At 38.8% G+C, this 27,112-nt stretch overlaps 1 protein-coding gene across 5 annotated transcripts in view; it reads left to right on the top strand.

Annotated features, from left to right (window-relative positions):
- The first annotated feature begins 247 nt into the window (after window positions 1-247).
- CEP152 (centrosomal protein 152) overlaps window positions 248-27,112 on the top strand; it is a 91,819-nt gene continuing 64,954 nt past the window's right edge. For 2 of the 5 annotated variants that reach the window (XM_032343652.1, XM_032343649.1), the window contains exons 1-9: window positions 248-407; window positions 6,224-6,317; window positions 15,220-15,323; window positions 15,542-15,614; window positions 15,695-15,973; window positions 17,160-17,325; window positions 19,638-19,778; window positions 21,047-21,186; window positions 24,395-24,595. In XM_032343652.1, coding sequence (XP_032199543.1) covers window positions 6,231-6,317; window positions 15,220-15,323; window positions 15,542-15,614; window positions 15,695-15,973; window positions 17,160-17,325; window positions 19,638-19,778; window positions 21,047-21,186; window positions 24,395-24,595 — 1,191 coding nt within the window. In that variant the 5' untranslated portion in view covers window positions 248-407; window positions 6,224-6,230. Of the gene's footprint in view, window positions 408-541; window positions 860-5,946; window positions 5,987-6,223; window positions 6,318-15,219; window positions 15,324-15,541; window positions 15,615-15,694; window positions 15,974-17,159; window positions 17,326-19,637; window positions 19,779-21,046; window positions 21,187-24,394; window positions 24,596-27,112 lie in introns of those variants that run through there. The other 3 variants (XM_032343653.1, XM_032343650.1, XM_032343651.1) reach the window with 3 other exon arrangements.

Here is a 27,112-nt window from a genome sequence, read left to right as displayed (position 1 = left end):
GGCATCTCTTAGCAACCGTAAACCCGCCCAGTCTAGAGGCCAACCCTTTCGTAATTGGCTCCCTAACCCACCAATGGGAGCACAGGAGGACCTTCCCGCCACCTCTGGCGCCCGCTTTCAAACAGCCAGACATTCGCAACTGCGGGCGGAATTCTCAACCAAGCTTGAGAAAGGCGGGGACTTCCGCCGCCACGCCCCGCCTCGAGCCGGCACGGCCCCGCCCGCCCAGCCAGCTTTTAGGCGGCGATTGAAGGAGGCGGCTGATCCTCAATGGCCTCGGCACCGCTGGGTTCGGTTGTGACGAGGAAGGAACGAGCGGATTAGAGTCCTTGGGAAGGGGGTTTGTTAGAAGTCTGTCTTCGGCGGGGATTAGGGTTTCCCCGTGGTGGCAGCACCCGTGGCCTCCGGTGAGTTTCGCTTCTCGGCTGGGCTTGGAGCTGGGGTTGGAGGAGGTGCGGAGTCCTCGGGATTCTGGCTGTGGCTGCCCGCGGGTTCACCCGCCGCCCCCTCCTCAAATCCGGTGGTGGTGGACTGTCCGCGGGTTGCAGGATTCCGGCTTTGACTTTGAAGTGTCAGCGAGACCCCAGTTTCTCCTTACAAGCGACGTGTGGGAAGCCCCCCTAGCCCCCTGCAGGCTACGGGGGAAAGCCTGAGACCCTCTCCTGGGAACCCCCGCTGTGGTCACCCTGGCGCCGCGCCTGGCTCACAGTGGGTGCTCTGTACACGTGTGTTGACCGAGTGCATGTGACGCCGGCAGCTAAAGCCAGCAGCCCCAAGGCACCCCGTGCTGGCACTCTCCAGCTTCGCTGTCGCCGTATCTATTTGTTGTGCTGCAGGTGACGCCAAACGGAGTTCCTTGGTAAGGCCGCTGACTGATTCTGTCGTTCAGCTTTGGGTGCCTACTTGCAGCATTCTTCAGGCCCCTTGACTCGATTTGTCCAAGCTGCTGACATTAGCACTGATGACAGATTGTCATCATTTGTTTACATGTCTAGTCTCTTCTCTACCAAGTCCTGCTGAACTTTGTAATCTTGAACAGTGCATGGTGAATAATTGTTGAATAAATAACCAGGCCTCTTAAACTGATAATGCACGTCTAAAACAGGCTAGTGCGTTCTGGTTATTTTCCTTGGAGAAGGGAAGCTAGCATGTAAGCAAGTGAGTAGAATTTCCTAGCGCGTTTATAGACCAACCCCCTTCCTGGCACTTAACCTTTTTTTATCTTATAGTCATGAACTTGAGTCTGATTTAAGCTGAATTTGACCATCTCCTTCACAATGCATGGCAATTTATATGCACTCCCTAGATATTTAAATGTGTACAACGAAGTGAGAGGTTGAAATGGAAGCCGTAAGAAAAGTATAAGAAATATAGTCTGAAAGTGCAGAATCCTCCCCTCCTCCCTAGGGCAACAGGATGGGGAGGGCATCTTGAAGGAGGTAGTGTTTTCATCCCAGAAGAGGTATTAGTTTAAGTTAGGTTTCCCACAGGCAGCGTGTTCACCTTTCTTAGATACACTGAATGCTGTTTACCTCTTCTGTAGCTGCAGACTCCTGTTCATAGGTAAGAGTGTTACAGTAACAAAACCATGTAGTGATTGGTACATGGTGCTAAACACTTTATATTCATTATCTTGTGAATCTTCATAACCAATCTTTGAAGCAGGTACTATTTTACCCGCATTTATTTAATGAAAAAATGGAAGCAGGGGCCTCAAACATGCACAGCTGATAAAAGAGCTAGAATTGAGCCCAGGTTGTCTGAATGAGTGCCCTTATTCTTAACTACTTCCAGAGGTCTTGAGTTTTTTCTAACTGCAAGTCTTTTTCTGTGAAATTTCCCTCAGCTGCCCTTTCTTTTCTTTTCTTTTCTTTTTTTTTTAAGATTTTATTTATTTATTTGACAAAGAGAAATCACAAGTAGACGGAGAGGCAGACAGAGAGAGAGGGAAGCAGGCTCCCCGCTGAGCAGAGAGCCCGATGTGGGACTCGATCCCAGGACCCTGAGATCATGACCCGAGCCAAAGGCAGCAGCTTAACCCACTGAGCCACCCAGGCGCCCCTGCCCTTTCTTTTCAAAGTTAATTTGTGCTTTATACTCTCCTCTATTGCAGATTACAATGTATCACGGTAACTCTTGATTTATATCATTGTTTCTCTAAGGGATGGTAAACTCCCCATGGCTGATACCATGCCTTAGATACATCTAGGATATAAACTGGCACACATTAGATGCAGAGGAAAGTTTTATTGAAATAATGAATCCTAGAGGGTGGCATGAATGTGTCATATTCATTCAACAGATTCTTATTGTGTGCCTGCCTTGTGCAAAATGTGGAGGACATGCATTTTAACTCTGCTTTCAGAGATCTTATAGGTTTTTGGATGAGACCAAAGTAGTACTTTTGGTTTCTGATATTTTGTCCAACTAAACACTCATTGGTTATTCCTCTAATTGCAAGGAGGGCAAAGAAAACAAAGAGTAACTACAAAATGAGTACTGAGACTGAGCCCTTCTGATCTCAGTGTTAAAAACAAACAAAAATAAAAACAACCAAAAAACGCGAACATAGTCTTATTAATAGATTCAGAAAAAGTTATCTGGGGAGAAAGTATTAACTATTTTTTTTTAATTATACAGCACACTTATTCTGTGTCTCGATTGTTTAAGGATCAGTCAGTAAATACAGAAATATGTCATTATTTCTCTTATTAGTATAGTATCACCAAATTTATTCAAAAGTACTTTTACTAGGACAAGTGTTCTTTTTCAGTATACTCGTATGGTAGTTTTCAGGATGGTTTTTGCAATTCATACATTTCACAGCAATTCATATGTTTCACCAGGAATTCATGAGGATATCTCTTTCCTACAAAATAGCCACCACTAGGTGTTGTTAACTTTTTTTTTAATTTAGTGGTTGAAAATCATTTCAGTGTTTAAATGACACTGTGAATTCTTCATGAGCTTACTTTTAAGTTAATTGAATATTAGACACTTTCTAAAAATGAATTGTCAGTTGCCCATTTTTAATTAGGTTGTCTTTCTCATTTCTTTTTGAAAGCTGTATATTGGGATTTTGTCATGTGTTTTGCAAACATTTTCTTATGCATTATTTTATCTTTTGACTTTGTTAAGTGTGTTTTTCATACATGATATTTGACTTGTTAGTGATGTCTTTTGCCATATGAAAATTTTATTTTTTGTGATTAAGTTTCTTTCAAGTTTTTCTTTCATGGCTTCTGGGTTTATGGTCTTACTATTTAGTTTTTCTTATGAAGCAGTCTCTTTTATTCTGAATATTATGATAAAGTCTCTGATAACAGTGGTAAGTAGTAGTGGTTAATAAGTTGAGGAAAAGCATTAGCTTTTATTTTAAAATTTCATTAAAATACTAATTATCTATTTATCCACAATAAGGTTATCAGATTTCTCTTTATGCCAAAGTAGTTTCTTAGGTCTCCAGTAGTTTGCACTTTTGAGAAGAAAAACTTATCTGTATCTTTTCTTCCCCAGTCTCGAGAGACTTTAGTCTTTTCAGATATTTGCAGATTTCTTCAATGACGTTGGATTAAAAAGCCTTTCAAAAGCAATACGTTTTGGTCTTTTACATTCTGTTCATTTAAAAATGAAAATACCTTGCAAAATTCACTATTTTCTGAGAGAAAAAGTAGCACTTTATTTAAAATAGCTGTATTGGGGTGCCTGGGTGGCTCAGTGGGTTAAAGCCTCTACCTTCACCTCAGGTCATGATCCCAGAGTCCTGAGATTGAACCCAACATTGGGCTCTCTGCTCAGCGGGGAGCCTGCTTCCCTTCCTCTCTCTCTGCCAGCTTCTCTACCTACTTGTGATCTCTCTCTGTCAAATAAATAAATAAAATTTTTTTAAAAAATAAAATAGCTGTATTTAGCAAAAGGCTTTTGTAAATCTTGATGTTCTTTTCCAATATTCAACAGGAATTGATGGCATGTTAGTGAACAACTGAAAAAAAAAACCCCTCTCCTTTCTTTTACCTAATACAGGAGAAATTAACCGAAATCCATATTCTGGCTTTAACTATAAAATGCAGGAAGCGGTAGAGAATACTGTGAATACTGTAAAATACTGTAAAGAGGTAGAGAATTACTGTAAATACTGTAAACTTCTGGTGAAGCAGGAAAGATGATTTCTGCCTAGAGAATTCAGGGATGTCCTTAAAGTCTTTAACTCCTCCTTTAAGGAGCCAGGATTTAAATTGGCTAGTATTTTCATTATCTGTTGAATTCTATAGACTTGGTGTTCACTTGCAGTAATAAAAAAACCCCTAGAGACATGGGCTTGTGTGAGTGTTTTCCCCTTACCATTTCAGCTATATTATAGGCTCTTTACATTCAGGTCTGTAACTAATGCAGGTGTACAAGAAGGTTCTCGTAGCTGTTGGATGGAGACGAGGTTTAGATTTCCTAAACTTGTGTATTTTCCCTCTTAGTGAAAAAGTGCACATTTCTCTTCCTCCTTTCAGCTCTGGCGCAAGAATAGAAAGGAGCAAGTCTGGTCTAAGAAACAGAAGCTGGAAGAGTTTAAGTTGATGCAAGGGGTTTGAACTGATGAGTTGAAAGGGATGCGCTGGATGTAGGGACCAGAGAGAGAGGGTTAAGGAAGGTCCACTGCAAAGTACAGTTTGGACAAGAAGTGTAATTCAGTCCTTGAAAAACAAACAAAAACTTGATGTTTGGGGATTTTCAGCATTAAAATTTGTGTTAGTCTAACACCATATTTCATCTATTCTAAAGTGCTCATTTTCTTTTTAGATTTTAACATCTACAAAGTCAGGCTGCAGTTTAAAATGAATGATGTGTCATAATTTAATTGGCCACATCTTTTTCTTAGTGGTACAAATGGAATGGAGTCATAAAATCAAAGGCATGTTAGATCTGATGCAGTGGAATATCTTTTGCTTGTAGAGCTGTCGGCTTACATGAAAGTTTGTCGTCATAGTTCTCAGCTGTTAACACGAGGGAGCTAAGTTCTTTATGGTAAAATGGTCTTCTTTATGGTAAAATGCCTGGGCCTGTGCTTCTTAATTCGCTTCCAATTTAATGGCATTTTAGAGCCCGAAAAGTGCAGGGAATGAGTTGTGGCTCAGGCTCACATCAAAGTGCATTTTGCTGGCATGCAGAGGAGTGGAGTGAAGGGAAGGCAGTATTAGGCTGGGTAATTGATGACGCCTGCCTACTTTTTTGTTGGGATTCTTTGGACCTTTGAAATTCTGGCTAGTCACCATGTAGCATCGATTCCTAAATATAATTCAAATCATCAGCAGGCTTTTGACTGTAAGTACTTGAAAACCCACCTCCTGCTGCTGCTGCTGCTGCTTCTACCACAGCAGTAACCGCTCTGCAGAGAAATTCTGCTGTTGCTTTTGGAATTGGAACTCTACATGGTACAGCTTCACACTCTTCACTTCTGTTTTTCCTGAGTATTTTTTCCTTGAGCCTGATTTTGTCAAGCGAAAGAGCAGGACATTTAACATTGACATTTTTGTCATGTGCTAAACAGAGTTGAGCAGATCCGTCAAGGTTTTCAGCTGGCAATCATTAACTCGGCATTTAGTGGGTCTCTTTTTGTAAAACATGACGTTTGGATTTGTGATACCGAAAGGATGAACCAATTTGTGGAGGTTACCACCTTTGCCATATCTAATAAACAAATTTAATAACTTTGAGCATATTCTTAAAATTTTTAGTAGAATAAATTATTTTATTTTTATGTGTGTGAACAAAACTCTTGCTGCTTTAAGTGATATGTTCCAGACCATGAGAAAGGTCTAGTCACAGATTTATTCGCTTTTTGCATTTTTCTTTTTTCTTTAAGATTTTATTTATTTATTTCAAAGAGGGCTACCAAGAGAGCACGAGTAGGGGGTGGGGGAGTAGAAGGAGGCCCCCTGCTGAGCAGAGAGCCCAGAGGACCCAAGGCAGACATTTAACCAGCTGAGACCCCCAGGTACCCTGCATTTTCCTTTTCTTTGAGTTACTGTCATACAGCTATTTTCTGTGAATCACAATTAATTTGTCAGCGTAGTCTTTATATTTGAAATATTAACCATTTGTTATGCATGAGTTACATATATCTTTTCCCTGGCTGCTACTGTCTTTTTGTGTGTGTGTTTGTGGCATCTGTGTGTCATTTGGAGAGATTTTATGGGATATTTAGAAACCAAGTGTCTTTCTCTTTCCACAGGAACACCATGTCATTAGATTTTGGCAGCGTGGCACTGCAGACACAAAATGAAGATGAAGAGTATGACAAAGAAGACTATGAAAGGGAGAAAGAGGTAGGTTACCCAGAGAAAAGACTCTAAACCCAATCTTAAAGTTTTATTTCCTAGTCAAAATGCTATCTTCTTGTGTCCTTTTGAAGGAATTTATAATTTTTTTGTCATTCCCTAAAACCTGAACAGTATTTGAATTTTTTTTTTTTAAAGATTTATTTATTTGACAGAGAGAGATGACAAGCAGGCAGAGAGGCAGGCAGAGAGAGAGAGAAGGAAGCAGGCTCCCTGCTGAGCAGAGAGCCCGATGCGGGACTCTCGATCCCAGGACCCTGAGATCATGACCTGAGCCGAAGGCAGCGGCTTAACCCACTGAGCCACCCAGGCGCCCCCAGTATTTGAACTTTTAAAAGGTGGTTGAGTGGAATGCTTCCTTTTTTGAGACAAGACTAAAACATAGTAAATGGTATGATTCTTTAAGATCTTTTCATTTAGGAGGTAGTGGTTGGTTTTGGAGGCAGAGACTTAGTTTCTCGTCGTTTAGAACTTTGCCTTGAACAAGTCCAGCAAGGTTCTTGGCTTTAGGTAGCTTATGTCCTTGTGGAGGCAAGCAATAGGCAAGTAAACAGATGAATAAATTAATTCAAGTGACTGATAATTTAGCACTGATAAGTGCTAAGGAAACAAAAGAGTGAAATTAAAACAACTGGTGAGAGAAGGCCTTTTGAAGGAGGAAATGCCTAAGTTGAGACTTGACTCATGAGAAGGAACAGCCATGCAGAGGCCTAAGGAAGAATATTCCCAAAACATGCAATGAGTGTAAAGCACACAAGTGGGAATAGACCCTGTATATCTGCAAACCAGCCAGAAGGCCATGGTGTGGGGACTGTGTAACCAAGGGGTGAGTATGGAGACAGCATGAAGAGGTGAGCTAGGGTCAAATCAGTGTATGTAATGGGAAGATGTTTGGAATTTATTCCAGGAGCAATGGGAATTCAGTGGAGGATTTTAAGCAGGAAAGTGATGTCTGATCATGTTTTTAAAGATCTTACTTTCTGCTGTGTGATGAAAGACAAGGAGAAAAAGAATAAGAGGAGAAGATTATATTTTAGATACATAAATGAGTTTAGCGAAATTCCTGGCACCAAGTCATGTTCAGTAAATGGGGCCAATAGTAGTAGCAGCAGTTGATGAAAGTCAATTTATTAGGATCATTTTTAGTTTGAGTCAGATTTCTTTTTTTTTTTAAGATTTTATTTATTTGACACAGAGAGAGAGACAGCAAGAGAGAGAACACAGGCAGAGGGAGTGGGAGAGGGAGAAGCAGGCTTCCCGCTGAGCAGGGAGCCCAATGCGGGGCTTGATCCCAGGACCCTGGGATCATGACCTGTGCCCAAGGCAGAGCTTTAACAACTAAGCCACGCAGGTGCCCCTTGAGTCAGATTTCCTGATTGCCTGTGATGATGGGCTTCTTTTATACTGAGCTTATGCTTGATATGATCCATTTTCTCAGCTATAAACCTTTTTAATCGTTACTGTGAGCTATCTGTATCAACAGGAAGCAGGGAATAAGGTCAGTTGCCCATGTAGCTGGCAGTAGAGTTCGGGTAGAGCTAGAAACTGGCATCTTGGTAGATTTTTGTCCATAGACATTTTGTCTTGTTTGGTTGTGTAGTGTTTTTAAAGTTCAATCTATATTTAAAGATTGGAAAATTTCTTGTAACAAGCCAGAGTTTCTGGCTTGTCTTGAAACATCCAATGCCCTGTCCACATGCGCACATGGCAGCAGGCAGGCTGGATCCGAGCTGTCCCTTCCCAGCTGGCCATGGTCCTCTCAAACCGACATGGCCTTGTTCACGTGAACTTAACAGCTTCGCTCTTGTCAGTCCTCTGCCAGTTGCTCATTGGCATTTATCACCCTGAGCAGGGTTTCCGGATTTTGACTGGGTCCTTCACAGCAATTGTTGTGGCAAGGATGGAGGTGAGGATTTTCTGTTACTTTGTGAACTCACAGCATGAGGTCTTGATGACCCCAATGGCTTTGGATAGTTCACTGGAATTTAGCTACCGGGATTCCTGAGGGGATCAGTTTAAGTAATTATTATAATAGACTTTAAAGAAAAAGAAAAAATAATCTGACAGGTGATTTTTCATTGGAAAAGATATTAGAGAGATCATTAGGGTATTACAGGAACTAATTAGAGGTGTATTTTGTGGTGAAAGTTTTAAGGGTGACATTAGTAACTTTAAAAGAGGCAGTTAATTCTAGGTATATAGAAAATAGCCCTAGGGATCACTTCTTGGTAGGTTATAAGCTGGGATAGGGAATTTCCAGAGGAAAAGGAGCTCTTAAGTGAAATACCTGGGACGCCTGGGTGGCTCAGTTGGTTAAGAGGCTGCCTTCGGCTCAGGTCATGATCCCAGCCTCCTGGGATCGAGTCCCACATCCGGCTCCTTGCTCGGCAGGGAGCCTGCTTCTCCCTCTGCCTCTGCCTGCCATTCTGTCTGCCTGTGCTCGCTCTCTCTCCCTCTCTGTCTCTGACAAATAAATAAAATCTTTAAAAAAAAAAAAAAAGAAGTGAAATACCTAAGAATGAGTGTTTCTAGCAGAATGGAAGAAAAGAATGTACAGCCAACTTGACTCTGACATGATTATGTATTGTGTTAATAAAATGTGTTTTTGCCTTTTTTCTTCTTTAGTTGCTTCAAGGGAAGAAGTGAGATCAGAGGCTAGAGGGTTTCAGATTTTCACCAACAAAATTAAGGATTATTCATAAAATTAGACTGACGTATATTTTGTCACTGCATGTTAAAATGATAAATTGGTTAATCAAACCTAAGTTTGTTTGCATATCCAGAGGCCATTTCAACCTCCTCAGGCTGTCTGACCTTGCCATAGCAGAACATTTCACAGCCTTGAGTGGTTAAAGAAGAGTGGTCTTCCTGCTCCCTTGTTGGTAGCTTTGGGATTGACAACTGAGTTATAAGTGTTAGTAGTGGCCTAAGGCATATTGCTTTCTCTATTTAGTGAATCACTTGGTATTCAATTTCCTCATGTAGGAGGAATGTCTGTATCCCTAAGGATGTACTATAGGGCCAAGCAGGACGTATCTGACTCTCGGTCTACCCTGCTAAGGATTTATGAGATCCTCTCTCTAGAAATGTTAGAGTAATCTTGATTTTGACCTTCTGGTATGAATGGCAAGTTGCTAAGTTTAATTTTGGTGCTTTGGGGGTCAGTTTGAATTTTGTCCACACTTGCCCCTAAGTCAGTGAATAAGTCACAGTCAAATTCTGACTTCCTTGTCATTCCAGCAGCAGCTCTATAATTATGATCTTGCCTTTTCCATTTCTGTTCCCTCCATTGTTTGCATTGAAGAGTGAGGGAAGAAAGTGCATTTAATCTTTGGAAGAGGAAATAGTCACCTCATTTAGTAAAGCGATTCAATATTCAGAGGACATTTAGATCAGTGGAATCTCAAACCACATGATTAGACCCATATATTGAAAAAATCTCCAAGATTTTTGCAGAAGAGTCTGGCACGACAGTCCTTTGTAAAGTCCCTCAGTTCTAAATGATGTTATGGTAAAGTTTGGGCACTGTTGGTCAAGGCATAGCAGAGAAGTGTACAACCCCCAGCCTCACCTAGTGTTTCACCCAAAACTCCATTTTCTACAGAGTAAACAGGGCAGATTAGGGTGCAGATGAGTGAGGACCATGGATTTACACGGTCACGTCAACTAGTGTTCATCTCACTCCTATTTCTCATGACATACTGGAGCACACTACTTTCTTATGGTACCATTTGAGAATTTTGGCTGTAGTTATCTTTGCTACCAAGTAGACCTCATCCAAAGTATTCTAGGCAAACTTTTCCTTGGAAAACTGGCCCAGAGAAGAGGAATTAAAAAGTTCTTTTATTAACTCATTCATAATGTAACAATGTGATTTTTCAAAATACTTTTCACTTAAGTCAGCATGCTTTGTGATCACCGTGGGATATTACAGACATATAGTTGTTGTTGTTATTGTGATAGGAGTGAAGGTCCAAAGTTATTGGTGAACCCACAGCTTAAGATCTTTCATTTGGGACCTTCCAGTTTGCTGGAGTATACACATACTTTTCTGCTGTCTCCCCAGAAATAGCTCTATGCTTATTGCTCGCTTCTAGGTATGGTACTAGCAGAAGTACCAGTAATCTCTGCTGTAAAGGTAATATTTGAGTAATGATCAATTTGAAGCCAGGAAAATGATCTTGAGTAGAAACGTATGTGGTTTAAGTAGCAGATGGCAGAGAGAAGTTCACACCTGGCCATGCTGATAGGCGTCCATTTGGTTTTTATATCAGTGCTTCTCTAATAGAATAATAGAGCTCATTTGAGCTTCAAATCCTGTATTTTTAAGAGGTAAGGTTTCCCATTGCATAGCCTTTCTTCTACTTTTTAATTGCCTTGTTTGATGTAATTATAGAAAGGTTTTTGACATTTTGTCCCCACTAGAGGGAGTTATGAAGCTAGTATTTGTTTACATTTTATGATATTTGACTTATTTAGTGGCATTTTCTTGTCATCACCAGAGAAAAAGAAACAGATGGTTTAGTAATTCACATGGTTGATGTCTTTCTTTAGCAATTTCTTATACTTGATCTGGATTGTGCCTTTTGAGTGTTTCTCAAAACATACAGTTTTTCAGAGACTGTCACAATAGGAACACAAACATTACTCTGGCAGACTGTAGCTCAGTTGTACACAAACAGGTACAAATAACTGTCTTCTAGTGACAAATGAAATTCTTGTAGAAGAAAATTGGAGTGAGAATGGTGAGATTCAGGTTCTGCTGCCGGCTCTGGGGCTGGAACTCTCTTCGTTGGGCTTGCCCGTCACCTTCTCTGGGCCTTGGTTTGCTCCCTTTTACAAGGCCAGATTTGCCTGGGAGGAGCTCCGGTATTCCTCCCAGGCCTAAAGTTCTGTGTCATTTGTGGGGCAGCCAGTACTTGTCTAACAAATGCTGCCATATTTCTTTTTCAGATATGGGGCAATCTAGGTATAGCCTTCCCCACTAACCTAAAATTTAGTTTAACTAATGGAATGGTTTTTTTAAAAAAATTCTGCATGCAATATAATTCATAAACTAAAGCTCTGGCTGCCCAGTTACTTGGCCCTTTAGCGTTCCCATACTGAGACTTTTTAAGGAGGTTTTTAACTCGGCTCTTAGGCTAAAAGGAAGATTCTCCTGACTGTATCCATGAAAGCATTATTTAATAATTTATATTGTAAAATATCAATCTTTTCAGTATACTTATGAGGTAACCTGTTCAAAAGCCATATGAACGTTGGTTACTCGATTTGCTGCTGCTTTTCTCCTGGGAGATGTATGGTTTGTAATCCGAGAACTCTGGTTTTCATGAGTATTGAAGGTAATAGTCTCCCGAGACAGTGTGTTTAGTTAATTTAAGTAGAAAATCCTAACAAAATGTTTACATGTTCTCTGTTTTACATTGCCCCTAAACGTAGGTGTTTTGGATGTTCTTCATGGGTTATTGCAAAGTATTTTGCTGTTGAAGTTGAGTAAAATGCCCTCAGTTTTTTTTCTTTTTAGGGAAGAAACCTGTCTAGTAAAGGTAGAGGAGTTTACTGAAATGTATTCTAAACCATTCCATAGAAGTGTTAGCAATGGCAAATGATCTTTTCTTCCCTAGGCAAGGTATCTGTTTAATAATTAAACTCGATTGCATGGAGCACTGGGTGTGGTGAAAAAATAATGAATACTGTTTTTCTAAAAATAAATTAATTAATAAAAACAAGAAATAAAAAAAATAATTAAACTCAGTTGACACATAAGAACTTCCCACTGAAAAGATTGCATTTGTGACCAAAAAGCAGTCTGATGAATTTGAAATTAGTGAGTGGAATTAAGTGTCATTTATAAAGATTATTCTCTTTGCCCATGAATCTCTTTGGTAGCCAGGTGAATCTTTAACAAGGAAAATTTATGGTTTATAAAATTCTATACTTGGTAACATGCCAAGTTGATCTGATAATTCTGTGTTTTATGGCACAAGGTTCAATGACCGAAAGCAAAATCTGTTTGACAGTGTATATGACAAGGGCACACTTTGGTCCTGGGAATGGAGGGCTTGGGGGAGGATTTTGTTCCTGAATAGCTTTATGAGACGGACTCACCTCATTTAGCTTTTCTTGGTCCTGAGAGTTATGGGAACCAAGGAATATGGCCTAGCTATGCCAAAGAGCTTCATGGAGAAATTTTTTGAAGGTGAATGAAATGCTTTCAAAGTGTTAGCATATATGTAAAATATTTTATAAGAAAATAAATACTATAGGAATGATTTTGCCAGTTGATAAGTTCACCTGTGGTTCCAGAAACATTTTCATGAACTTACTGCTTTTGCTTAAATTAATTTTCCTCTGGATGCCAATTTTGTAAATTTTGAGGTGTCATAAAGAAAGCCACAAGAACTGCTTAGTTATCATACAGCTTTTTCTAGGTGAGAGGAAAAAAAAATGTACTGTTCAGATGTCTCTCTTAAGGTTCCCCTTAATTATAAGGCCATATACTTGAACCTCACGGAAGTTTTAGAAGAAAATATTCTTTCTGTACAGGACTCTTTACTCGATGCAAGTACAAGAGATTTATTTTGTTATTTTTCTCTGTGTAGAATGTGGGGGTAGTCTTTTTCCATAAAGGAGTGATGCGTAATTATAGACAAGCAGGTTGGACCACTTTTAAAAGACCTCATGTATTTTTTTTTAGTGAATTTTGTGTCTTTCTCAAATCACTTGGCTACCTTTCACTTAAGGCACACGTGTGGTATGCTAATATTTTGATGTGTTCTGTTTAGTTTTTGATGATTCTTTTGTGTTTCTTATTCTTTATATCTTTGGGTCATCTATGATAGGGCTAATTCTCAGAATGACTTTTCAATTACCCAACATGAGCAGGTGACCAATAAATCAAGGTCTTGGTTACTAATATTAATAGCAAATAAATTTTGAGATGAAGTTAACTTTTCATTGGGTTAGAATATTTTTCTCTTGTTTAATTTTTAAAGAATGATGGATCAAGACAAACCTTTTTTAAAAAAATAATAGTGAATATTAGAAATATATGTGAGATCAAGGAAATCTCCCCCTCCCCTCTTCACATACCCCATTTCCATTCCCAAATTTGACAACTCCAAAACCCTGTTAACAACTGGAACATTCCTTTGAGACGTTTCTTAAAACAAGTTTTTAAAAAAGTGCGTTCCATGCCCAGTGTGGAGCCCAGTGCAGGGCTTGAGCTCATGACTCTGAGATCAAGATCTGTGCTCGGACAAAGAGTTAAGCCTTAACTGATTGAGCCATCCATGTGCCCCAGTAATATTTTAATTTTTCACATATGTATTTGCTTTCAGAAGGCTTTTGATGTAACACTCAGATATATTTTATAGCTACATTTCATTTCTTTTAAAATGGATAAAAAAAAACTTGCCATAGACCAAGGAGCATCTCATCCCCCCCCCCCCCCGCCCAGGTTTTACAGATTATTAAAATCTTTAAAATTCAGTCATTGCAGGACGCCTGGGTGGCTCAGTCAGTTAAGTGTCATGATCCAGAACCCAGGATCCTGGGTCCGAGTCCTGCACTGGGGTTCCTTGCTCGGCAGTGACGCTGCCTCTCCCTCTCCCTGCTGCTCTCCCTGCTTGTTCTCTCTCCTCTCTCATCAATCTATAAATACACTCTTTAAAAAAAAAAAAAAAAAAAGATTAACTCATTGCATAACTTGATGGGGTTCATTTATTTATGAACTGTGGCAATTCAGTCAACTTGTTAATTTAATGCCTAATTTTATTTTTTAATTTTTAAATTTTTTTAAAGGTTTTATTCATTTATTTGACAGACAGAGATCACAAGTAGGCAGGGCTGGTGGGGGGTGGGGTGGGAAGCAGGCTCCCTGCCGAGCAGAGTGACCAATTCGGGGCTCGATCCCAGGATCCCAGGATTGTGACCCGGGCTGAAGGCAGAGGCTCTAAGCCACTGAGCCACCCAGGCGCCCGTGCTTAATTTTAAAGAGAAGTCATAAGCAGCCCTCTTCTGTTTAATAATATAATATTTGAATATTCTGATGGCTATAAATTTTAAGACAATATATTGGGAATTGAAGAAAGTCATTTACAGATACCGAAATTCGACAAATTAGACAATTCATTCATCTCTTAATCACCGTTTATCTTGAAACAATAAACAAATTTATCTAGTTTTTAATGGTAGAAGAATGCTAAAGATGTGATTTATCTGGACAAAAATTGGAGAGTGAAGTCAAATGCTTTTATGTCCGGTTAGGAGTTATGCTTTTGAGAGTGCTCTTGGTAGAAAACTGAGTCTTAAAACTCCCTTTTTATTCAATTGTGTTAGCAGAGCCCAGTATCATGTATCTTTTCATCGTTGGAATTAGATGGCAGTCTGCTAAATTAGTCACTCTCCAAGGGGTTTCTATCACATTATTAAAGCTTTTAAGAGCTTCTGGGCCACCTGCTGCTGCTGGTACTACTGTTCTTACCACCTGGGCACAGCAGAGCTGGCTGCTTGGATTCCCAGGGGAATGTGTGATTGTCAAGTCCCCAAGGTCTGATTACTGGGAGAACAGGATTCTGAGACTCAGGTCTGCTGCAAGATAACATAATACGGTGATTGTACTGTTACCATGAGTTGCTGTGTTTCCATAAAGAAGGTTTAAAGTTCTATTATAATGTTAAGTGTATTTAAGTCTAAGACTTTTGTAGAAAAAAAAAAAGCCTTCCAGAATAAATCCTGATAATTTGTGTGGAATTTCAAACAGTTATTAAATGGAGAATTTAGGATGGTCACAAACTTCTCAAGTCAAAGTCACTCGTTGCAAGGCCGCTTTGGTTTGGCAGTTCATGTCTCCGTCAGTGTGATATTGACGCCGACTTTCCTGTCTCAGTTGCAGCAGTTACTCACTGACCTGCCGCACGATATGCTGGATGATGACCTGTCCTCGCCCGAGCTCCGCTATTCTGACTGCAGCGAGGATGGCACAGAGGGAGAGTAAGGACCTGAAGTCACTTGCGCTCATATATTTCGATTCTATAAGGCTCTTTCTTTTGATTCCCTGTAGGCAATAATGGGCACGTTGTAAAATTGTAGACTAATTCTTAGAATTGTAGGTGATAGAGGGAGAACATGTTAAAATCTTGAGGTTCTTTGTGAAATTTGTGTCCCAATAAGTGATGGGCTCTAAATCTAAAGTATTGATTTTTCTCAAGACTGCATCGCTCCGAGCAATTGGAGGTGAATTGGTGTGAGCATCCGGTGCTGCCCAAATCTCAAAGTGTGAATGTAAGTATCTAACGGGTAATGACTTTGGCAAGGGCAGGAATAGATCTTAGTGCCTTTGTTTCACTCTTGTTATCTACTAGGACTATAATGAGATTCGGGATGTGTATATTGGAGAGAAAAGTAGCAACGGCTGGGAAGACAATCCAAGTAAAAATGACGACCAGCATCCTGGCTACCATCCCAAAGAAGGTGGAGATGAAGGCGGAAGTGGTTATAGTCCTCCAAGTAATTATGAACAGACAGATTTATATCACCTTCCTGAAAACTTTAGACCATATATCAGTGGTCAGAAGCAGGAATTTAATAGTCAACCAACCAATGTAATTAAATTTTCAGATCCTCAAAGGAATCATTTCCAGGTATTATAAGAACTTGACTTTCAGGAATTTGTGTGTATGTCTGCACACATTTGCTTGTATGTGGATGTGTATATTTAAAAAACGTATGTAGGTGCAATGATAAGCTTTAAGTACAAAAATCCCTGAGAGTGCTTTTATTCAGGCTCATGCTGAATTAGTCATGCTGTTTTCTGTTTACAATCTAATGAAATCATGGCCTTACGTTCAAATTTTAAAATAAAGGAGGCTTTACAGAAACAGTTAAAAGGTAAAAGTTAAGTTTACCGAAGAAGAACCATCCTCATTTACTGCCGCCTCTGGCTTCTACCACTTCACCATGCTTCAGTGAGAAGCCATGTTCAGATATCTTGATATAGTTTTAAAGTGGCCAATCTACATAGACGATCCCATTTAGTTACTTGATTTTGTAGCCCACCACCTTGATAACAAATTTTAGGTCGAATACTTCAAAGCTGTTATCTGTTTTGAGGTGATATAGCAGTAGACAGGATGAATGCTAAGGAAATAAACAAAGGTCGTTCCCTTCTTTGCCCCCCACACCCGGGGAAGTTTCTTAATGAGCTAAGGATATAGGTGGCTCAGATATAGGATGAGCTTAGGATATGGATGGCTGCTTCTTGGACTTTGAGTGACATTGATTTTGCCAGTAGCTTTTATCTTTTTGCCAACAGCTATTCTGTGTAACCCAATGACAGGATGACTTTTTCATTCCTTTAAGATGGTCATTTTCTATCTCTGTGGAATATTAACTATTCTGTAAATGTTAGTGAATATTTATTATATATGAGGCATGTTCTTGCTATTGAATATGTACACTCTTATGTTCTCAAGATGTTGGCATCACCTAAATCATTCTTATTTATATACAATCTTACTGGAATTCTTGAGTGTTATTTATGTAATTGGACCCATTGTATGCTCAGAAGTACCCTTAAGATACGTAAAATTATATATTATAGACTTTTAGCTCAGAAGTACCCTTAAGATACGTAAAATTATATATTATAGACTTTTAATTAATAGTGTTAAATGACTGTAAGTGGTATTTTTAAGCTAAGATATATGTATTAAGTTTGTAATTGTACCACAATTTAATTTCCTAACAAAGTTGAGGTGTCTAATTCAGATCATTTTCAAAGAAAAAGCCAAATCCTGATTGTCAGTTTCATTTATCATCTTTTGATAGCAATTTGTTACATCACAAGGTCCCAGTTGTCAAGCTTTGGAACCATATAAAGTGACATATAAACCTTATCAAGCTTCTGCACAGAATAATGACTCGCCAGCCCAAGAGATAGCAGGAAGTGACACATTTGAAAGCCTGCAACAACAATTTTTAGGAGCTAATGAAAGTAGGTATCAAGTTTATATTTATTTCTTAATAACAGAATTAGTTTTGAACACTGGGCATACTCAAAAATTGTCATTTTTTCTTAAAGTATGATAATGGGATTGTGGTGTTGTTTTTTTTTGTTTGTTTTGTTTTTTTAGTTCTGTTATTAGAAATCCAGAAGTGTTTATGAATAAACTGATAAGGAGTCTTGGATTTACTTTAAATAATATGTTGTTGGGGATAGTGTTAGGTGGAGATACAGATAAAGCAAGACAGACCATGAGTTTGTAGTTACTGATTCTGAGTGGTATGTTTATGGGGTTCATTGCCACTCTACTCTCTACCTTATATATTTGAAACTTACATAATAAAACATTAATAGTTCTTCTCAGCTGCATATTTCAGTTGTTCTAGTTGGTTAAGACTTTTCATTAGACACATGTTTTTCTTACTGATGTCTAATTTGGAAAATGAAATTGAGTTTTCTCTTCAAACTTAGATTTTTTTATTACTATATAGAAATATAATTCAGTACGTTAGCCATTATCATCTGAAGTTTTTCTTTTAATTTTTAGACTTTTAGTGTAGTAATTTGGTAACTCTGATATATAGTACTTAATATTTAGAATTTAAACTAGGGTTATCTCGGGTTCAGTCATGTGGCATTTGCGAAAAAAATTCCCTTTTTATGCTGCATGTATAAATATGAGAACGAGAGAAATGTTACTGGAGAGTTTGGAGGAGATGAAACACCCAAAATCAAAAGCCAGAACTTAGGCTGTGACTGACCTGAATAGTGTTTCCTACATTTGACTTTTGTTGTCCTACTCTCCAGCATGTGAAATAGCTTCCAGTTATTGTGCATATTGAAGAGCCAGGGTGACTCTAGAGTGTGACAGCAAGGTGGTGGTTTGTTTCACGTTTAAGAAGCAGGGGGGTATGTCACTGGCTGTTCTGGGCATCCTGGGCTCCACCTAGAAGACTGGGCTACAACGCCCTAACTTCAGAGCACTGCTTGTGGGATAACATACACGTGGCCTGCAGGAGAGCTATGGGGGGGAGGCCAGACCTCACTTCCCCACAAGGAGTTGACAGCAAAATCAGGGTCGCCTCTCTTTGTTCAGGAGGTTTTATGGAATGAGGTGAGGGGGTGGACAGCATGGGTTGCATAACTGATTTTAGGCTGAGTTAATAAGCATCACACCAGTGGCCTGATATCTTGGTATTTGCTCTTTCAGTTCTACTGTGTTCAGTGATGTTTCTATGTCTGGTCTTTCTGTGTAGATAACCTTACGTGACTGTCTTAAGAGTCTGTGTTTTATCAAGTTGATTTATTTTTTGTTTAAATAAGTTACCCATTTGCCTAAATTAAACATTTGGAAGTTAATTAGGTAACTTAATGGTACAGTAGTGCTGAATTTTAGTGATTATAGCTTCTTAGCCACAGTAGTTAAAAAAAAAATGACTTTGGGGAGAGGTGTGGCCTGTAGACTGCTCGTTCTTGAGTTAACCCTGTTCTAAGTTGACCTGTAACAAAGTTTTCAGTCTTCAGGGGTTTCTTTTGTTCTCAGCCTTATCTCTTTTTTAAAAAGAAGATTGTTTTGTTTGTTGGCAAGTAGAAGTATTGTTCTAGAAGAAAATGAAGAAAAATATTTGTTGTTTTGTGGTTGAAGCGCTATCCTTCTCCTACACATCACTTTTTCTCTTTTTCCCCCGAGTCATTTTTAAGTGGTCCCTAAAATGACTTTAATCATTTCTGAAGGAAGACCTCAAAATTCTTTATTCATCTCTTCATTGATTTATTAGTGCAGCAGTTATGTGCTAGCATGAACATGAATACGATGTAATTTCCATTCCTGTTTAAGATAAAACACTTTGAGAAGAGTGCCTAGAAATTTTCTTTAAAATTGGCTTTATAGAATCTGATGTAGTTTTCTTTTTTCAATTTTATGAGAACATAGAACTCTGTTCCATTGTAATTGGTATGTGCTTATTTTTAATTAGCCAAAATGGTAGTGTGACTCAGGGTTATACTCTAGACCAGGGACTTCTTAAACTTTTTTGGCAGTGACCACAGTAAGAAGTACCTTTTTTACATTGTGATTTGGTCTTATAATATTTACCTATGTAAATAACCATACGTAACGAAAACACATTTCACAAAATAATCATTATTCATACTCCATGTTGCACTCGGATATATTGTCTTATTTCTTTAAAAAACGGTAATCAAAATTCACTGAATTGATTTCATGATACTAATGAGTTGTATCCACAAATTTCCATTTGGGTATGTTTTTATCTAATAAATTATCTCTAATTTTAATGCAGATGCTGCAGAAAATATGCAGATTATCCAACTTCAGGTTCTTAACAAAGCAAAAGAGAGACAACTAGACAATTTAGTTGAAAAGTTAAATGAAAGTGAGCGTCAAATTAGATATCTGAATCACCAGCTTCTGATAATCAAAGGTAAGATGACACCTGTTGGATGCTGTCATTTATGAGGTACACTAAAGCTAGACATCTTGTTTCTAACAGCTTATTTTAAATATGAAGCTTGGAGAGTGGATGCACTTGGTCAAAGGGCTCATAATGAGTCAGTCAGAATGAAACAAAAACCCAGGATTTTGACACCTTGCCTTGGATTATTTCTCACCAGGACATTCTATTTTGAGGTCCTCGCTTTCTCATTCTCTTCTATTGGGCTGTTAGAATCAGTGAACATTATTTAACTAGGCTGATAGCGTTCTGTCCTAATAAGAATAAGTTGTTGATTGCATATGTAGTTTACCTTGGACGAAGTATTCGAATTCCCAGAGAGACTTGTGTTTAGTTTGCAATACATTTTCTAAGCCTACAGATTATTATTATTATTTTTTTAATTTTTTATTTTTTATAAACATATATTTTTATCCCCAGGGGTACAGGTCTGTGAATCACCAGGTTTACACACTTCACAGCACTCACCAAAGCACATACCCTCCCCAATGTCCATAATCCCACCCCCTTCTCCCAAACCCCCTCCCCCCTAAGCCTACAGATTAAAATAAGATTTTAATCCAAGTAAGAGTTTGTGATCTCGAACTCCTTTTGGTGTTTCAAGGAGAAAAATAGTGCCATTACTGAGAGAGGCACGTAGAGGAAAACAGTTCAAGTTATAATTGTTTACTCTTCATGCATTTTGTAGTTTTGGTCAATGGTGAAATTTTCATTTGTAGAATAATTTTGTGACTGAACTCTAGCTTGTTTCAAACTTAATTAATAGTGAAAAGATCTCTTTCTGTAATGTTTATAAAATTTATTTTGAGAGAAGAACTTGTAAACTGTTACCATAAAATATGTGGGAAGAATTTAAGATTAGGTGAATGTTAAAGTTCATTGCAAGTGCGTATGAAAAACAAATAGTCTTCAGATTCCTTCTTTGATTAGCAGAGATTTGTCCCATCTATGTAACTTCTCAAGTAAACAAATGCTGAAACCATTGTTAGGAAATCTTGTGGTCCTCAAAAGGATACAGTAATATTTTTGAGGGAAGTGGTTCTGATTTTCTCAATTTTTTGGTGCCACTGAGGCATTCTTTTTTTGGAACTTTCCTGGTTTTCTCTAAATCAACTGAAGTTTACTATCTGAATTGAACTGAACATTCATATGATACCAACCTGATATTTGATAAGAGATTGTGAAAATAAGGGTCCCCTCACAGTAAGTTATTTATATAATAATTTTTAATGTTGTAGATGAAAAGGATGGTTTGAGCCTCAGCCTCCGAGAATCACAGAAACTCTTTCAGAATGGAAAAGAAAGAGAGATACAGCTTGAAGCACAAATAAAATCACTGGAGACCCAAATACAAGCATTAAAAGTGAACGAAGAACAGGTAAATATTTTATTGTGATTATTTATGGTAAAAGATTATTCATTACAGTGAAAACTTTACTTAACTTATGGTAATGTGGGGCTAAATTCAGCAGAACTTTGCAGTTTATATCTTCTTCCAGCGTCAGCCTGCTTTGGTTTCCCTGACCTTGGAGGGACGGTGCTCTCATCTACCCAGTCAACTGCTTACCAGATAAAAGTCTGCACAGCTCCTCTGTTCCCCCTCATCCAGTCAGCCACTACCTTCTGTTGAGTCTCCACATTTCTGTCCCCATGTCCCTGATTCAGGATTTTACCATTTGTTACAAAAGTATCTTAACTAGTCTCTAGTCTTTTTTTTAAGGAGTGGGGGGTGTAGGGTGGAAGGAGGGGCAGAGGGAGCTGGAGAAAGAGAACCGTGGAGCCTAATATGGGGGTTGATCTCATGACCCTGAGATTGCGACCTGAGCTGAAATCGAGAGTTGGGCACTTAACCCACTGAGTCATCCAGGCATTCCTAGTCTCTAGGCTTTTACCCCTTCTGCAAATTTTCTCTTGGCCAGTCTTTCTAAAATCCTGATTGTTTTTCCCTTGCTTAAGGCCTGACCCCACTTTACTTGTGGGATGAAGTATGGCATGGAAATGGCCATCAGATCCTTGCCTACCTCTTTCCTTATTCTTCTCAAACTCAATAGTGCATGTGTTGCTTTTATGTACTTGTATATGCCATTTCTTCTCTCTGGAAGGTGCTTTCCTCAGCAAACTGCTAGTTGATTAACACCCCTGCTCGTGGGTTTTCTTTTCCTAAGTCTTCCCTGCCTTCTGGCACATAATAGGAGGTCAGGATAGGTTGAGTGAATGCTGTTGAAAACTGATGTAACCTGTACATATTTTGTCTTATGTATTTCTCTATTCTTGCTCTGATACTGGCATGACTATGGTTTTATGGTGTGTTTTAAAATGTGGTAAACAAATTAGCATTCTTAAAAAATTGGTAGCCCTTTTTCACATTTTCTTTTCTAGATTTTGCATATCAACTTTTTATGTTTGTAAAAATCTTGTTGGGATTTTGGTTAGTGAGGCATGAGGCATTGTGTTTACTATTTTATCGATGAGTTAAGTTTTGGGGAAGTCAAAATTGCCCAAGGTTACGAAGCCAGTTATTGACAAAACAGCAGTGCCTGAATTTCCTGACCCCGGTAGACTTGCCTTTAAAGTGGTGGCACAAGGGAGCCTGGCTGGCTCAGTTGGTGGAATGTGTGACTTGATCTGGGGGTTGTGGGTTCAATCCCCACATTGGGTATAGAAGTTAGTTAAAAATAAAATCTTAAAAAAAAAAAAGGTGGTGGTACATTCTTTAATTAATGAGGTAGATAGCCATTTAATGGTTGGAAATGGTCATAAGTCATTGGTAGGGAAGGCTGGTGGGGGTGACTCGTGAGAGAGATACTGTTTGGAGGTTGGGGGGAAGGAAGGTTGTTAAAATTAAAAGTGCCTATAAAGTTGTGAGTTTGGTTTTGGAGATGTGTGGTTAGTTCTGAGGATGGTTCTATGAAAGAATTTAAACAATGTTGTCTCATAGCTGGCTCCTTATCTATCGGGTGTCAGCTAAAACAAGCCATGTTATATCTAGAGTAGCCCATAGCTCCATATTCCTACTCTCCTTCATCATGCCATATCCTGTTACTCTATTTTAAAACTGGGTGGCTCAGCTGGTTGGGCGGCTGCCTTCGGCTCAGGTCATGGTCCTAGCATCCTGGGATCGGGTCCCGCATCGGGCTCCTTGCTCAGCTGGGAGCCTGCTTCTCCCTCTGCCTCTGCCTACCACTCTGTCTGCTTGTGCTCACTCTCGCTCCTCTCTCTGACAAATAAATAAATAAAATCTTTAAAACTATCTGAAACGATCTTTGTTTACTTGTTATTGTTTTGCTACTTTCTGGTGGAAAGAGACAGAGCTTGGACCTTGCCTGTCCTGTCATCATGTCCTTAAGTTTTTAGAAGCCTGCCTGGTACAAAGTAGTCCCATTCTTTATTGAGCAAATGAATAACTGTCATAAGCGCTTTAAACAGTATTGGAATAAATGGTCAATCTCTGTAATAGGAAGAATAAGCCTCATTTGAAATTTTAATTTTTTTGTGTAAGAGACTGTTAGCATTTTTAACTTTCTGAAAATTGATAGTTCTTATAAAAAGTTGAATTGCTTTTATATAGTAAAATGTTATAACTTTTAAATCTTTTTATAAATTAGAAATTGCATGTATAAAAAAATATAGCATAAATGAAAACATAAAAGCAACAGAATCACCATGTGTACTAATTTTCTATTGTTAGCATAAACTTAATTGCTTGAAACAATGCATATTATCTTACTGTTCTAGAGGCCGGAAGTCTGACATGGGTCTCACTGGGTAAGAATCAAGCTGTCAGCAGGGATTTTTTGCTTTTCAGACGCTCTAAGGAAGAATCCATTTTCTTGCCTTTTCTAGCTCCTGGAGGCTACCGGCATTTTTTGGCTTGTGGCCCATTTTCATCTTCAGAGCCAGAAGTCACTGATTCTGATTTTTCTGCCTCAGTTTTCCTCATTTAAGGACATTTCTCGATACATTGGGCCCACCCAGATAATCCAGGATAATCATTTTTAATTTAAGGTCATCTGAACAGCGGTTTTAATTTGGTCTACAGCCTTACTTTTTCCTTGCCATGTAACATAACATATTCACAGGGTTTAGGTATTAGGATACGGCCTTCTTTTGGGAACCGTTGTTTAGCCTGGTACACCATTGTTTTTTCCACAACTGTAGAGATTCAAAACTTTGTTTTTAACAAATGGTCGTTGACAGTTTTCATCAGTCTTTCAAGAAATGGTTGTCATTTTTCTGTGACCCAGAAATTGGCTTACCCCTCACACTTGGTTCACAGAGCAATGCAAACAGCGCTGCGACCACTATTGTAGCAGCAATTGTACCCACATTGCCATTATGCTGAGCAAAATCCTCTATCACTCTCCTCAGGTAACTATAGGTTCTTTTTCTCAGTGAATGTTTCCAGCAACTGTGGGCCTGGTGGGTTCCAGCTAGGGAAGTCCTAAGGAACTAAATCTGCCCCACCAGAGGGAGACCCTTTCTTGACCATTCTTCTTGAAGGATGGTTAATTTTTGGCATTACAATCTATAAAGAGAGGGAAGAGTTAAAGTACTGTAAACATGGCTCTCCTGTGTGTATCCACTAGATGATTAAGAAGTCCAGGACAACTGAAATGGCTCTGGAGAGCCTGAAGCAGCAGCTGCTGGACCTCCGTCACTCGGAATCCCTTCAGCGTGCTAGAGAGCAGCATGAGAGCATCGTAATGGGCCTCACAAAGAAGCACGAAGAGCAAGTGGTGTCCTTACAAAGGAAGCTGGATGCTACAGTTACTGCCCTTAAGGAACAGGTTAGGAGGCTTTCACATAAGCAACTGTTATAAACGAGGAAGGCTGGCTATTTTTTGTAACTGATATTTTGTGGTTCCTCATGTGAAAATTTTGGATGTTTGCAGTAGGTGTTTATGAGTAAAACTTAAAAGCCAATGATTTTTCATCAATGAATATGTCCTGAAGGCTTAATTTTGGAAATTCTCTCCCTAATAGGATTGGTTAGTACTTTCTCAGTTCTTGCATTACTAGTCCTGAATTTGTACAGTATTTATACATATTGTTGTTGCTCTAGAGCAAATCCATACGGAAAAGAGTGAGTGTTCTGGGAGCTGGAGTGAACTTGAGAGGTTGTCCTGGGAGCTTAACCAGTAGAAAGTCTTTCTGGTAATTTACCTGTCGGTAAATATTGTGTAGAAGTGGTTCTTGGGAGAAGAGTTAATTTTTGAGAATAGTGTAATAACATAAGGAAGAAAATCTGATCTGAAATCGCCGAGATGTAAAACTTGAGCATCTCTCACCGTCTGTATTATTTCTGCCCCAAAGAGAATAAAATGGAAGTTGACGGGGAGTCAGGTGGTGAGTTTGCTTGTGTTCCAAACCCCAGGTAACCACTTGAATGAGTAAAATTTCAGAGTGTAATTTACTTCGTGTAATTTTAAAATTAATTTAACCCAAGGGAAGAAGAGCAAAAAAATAAAATGGGAGGGTATGGCAAATCCCAGTGCACTTAAAATTCATCCTGATTTGTGTTGCTATTTTTTATTTCTAATAGCTGACTAAATTTTTCCATATTTTAGGTAGAAGTACAAAGATTAGGTACATAAGCACTGCATTATTACCAGTAATAATTGTATACCGTCTTATTTTTATATGTATTTATATGAGTTATGAGATTTATTTTCTTAAATATACTTTTTGTATAGAAAAATATTGTGAGTTTGATTGGTGTGAAGGCTATGTGGGGAAAGACAAAAGCTATGCCAAATTATTGAAAAAATCTTCAGTATTTAAACAAATGACATTTGAGATATAGTTTTATTTATTTTGGCTATGTTGGTATAGTAGCATTAAAGTTAGTTGGACTTGGGCAGTGGTCCTTTTTGGATGACAAGAGGGGTGGAGTCTGGTGGCTTTTCCTTGCAGGGTAGAGGATCTCTCCATTCTCTGCTGACTTTGACACATTACACAGGGGATGGCTGAAAGAAATTCTTGCTGTGTTCAACCCCTGTGCCCACTCCATTCTGTTTTCACCACTACACCTCTCCCCACTCCCAATAAAAGGACCTTGGACTAGAACACAGAACAAAGTCTTGATTCTGTGCTGACTGGGTTTCAGATTCCTGAACCACAGATTGAAGGTGTTGACTGATGTCTTTTCTACTGTTACATTCTGTGACTGATTTTATTTTTTTAAACATATCATAAGACTGATATTAGCCCTCTGGATGTAATTGCATAGCTGCTTTGCAAAGTGATGATTCCGAAGTGCTTATAGTCTTTCCTCTTGGGAATACCCATTCCCAAGGGTATTTAGGGTATTCCTTTTGTGCTGACAATTTGGGATCAGTTGGCTCAGCAGTATTTTTAATAAAAAGACAATCCATACTATCTTAGAATCCAAATTGAGATTCCTGATTAGAAAGCTGTTATAAATTAGATCAACCAGGAGCTAGGGAGTTGCCTGCCTATAATCAGAAAAAATTGTATGAATATTCTATACAGAGGGGGTTGATTTCTTAGAGTAGCTGATAACCATACATACATCCTGCATTTTGCCCCTTGCCCTCTTTTTCTTTATAAAGTTATTGAAGAGGGATATACTTTATAAAGTATTTCCCTTTCAGACAAACCTTTTCCTATGTTCCATTCAGCATAGTACCAAGACAACTAAAACAATTCTTGGAAAATAGTAGGAAGGTACAAATGACTGGATAATTTAGTAGATAAACTTGAGTAAGTTTCTCAGCGGGAAAGGACTACAGTTGTAAACTAATCATATTGTTATACTCAGCCAAAACTTCTCGGAGCTCCGTGTTTCTTCAGTGACAGAACTCTTATACCAAACCATCTCCTGGACTCCCCTGTCTTCTGTCTCTCATTCTTGGGAGTGTCATGTTCTGAGGTCTCTGAATGTCAGGTTAAGATCTCTGATTATCTCTTTGATGGTATAAAATCTTTCTTCACTCTGACCTTCTTGAGATCTGCAGCTTTGGGTGAAGTCGTGGACTTTGGTTTCTACATCATGATTTTTGCCTGGTCTACTTTCTAACTTTCCTTTAACGTTATATTTAAAGGCTCCGGTTGAAATACCTTCTCTTGGCTAAGAGATTACCACAGACCTTTGTGTGGCATAATACTCATGTCTCTGTGCTCTAAAAATCTGTTCAATTCTATTTGTTCCCATAGATTCAGCTATTATCTCTGTCATCAGACTTGTCTTGCTCAGTCTTTTTTTTTTTTTTTCATTTTTTTACTACATTCAGTTAGCCACTGTTTAGTACATAATTAGTTTTTGATGTAGTGTTCACTGATTC

Source organism: Mustela erminea, chromosome 5 (assembly GCF_009829155.1).
Source record: "Mustela erminea isolate mMusErm1 chromosome 5, mMusErm1.Pri, whole genome shotgun sequence".
Taxonomy (NCBI): Eukaryota; Metazoa; Chordata; class Mammalia; order Carnivora; family Mustelidae; genus Mustela; species Mustela erminea.
Note: the sequence above shows the minus strand (reverse complement) of the source record. Positions and strands in the feature narration are given on the sequence as shown.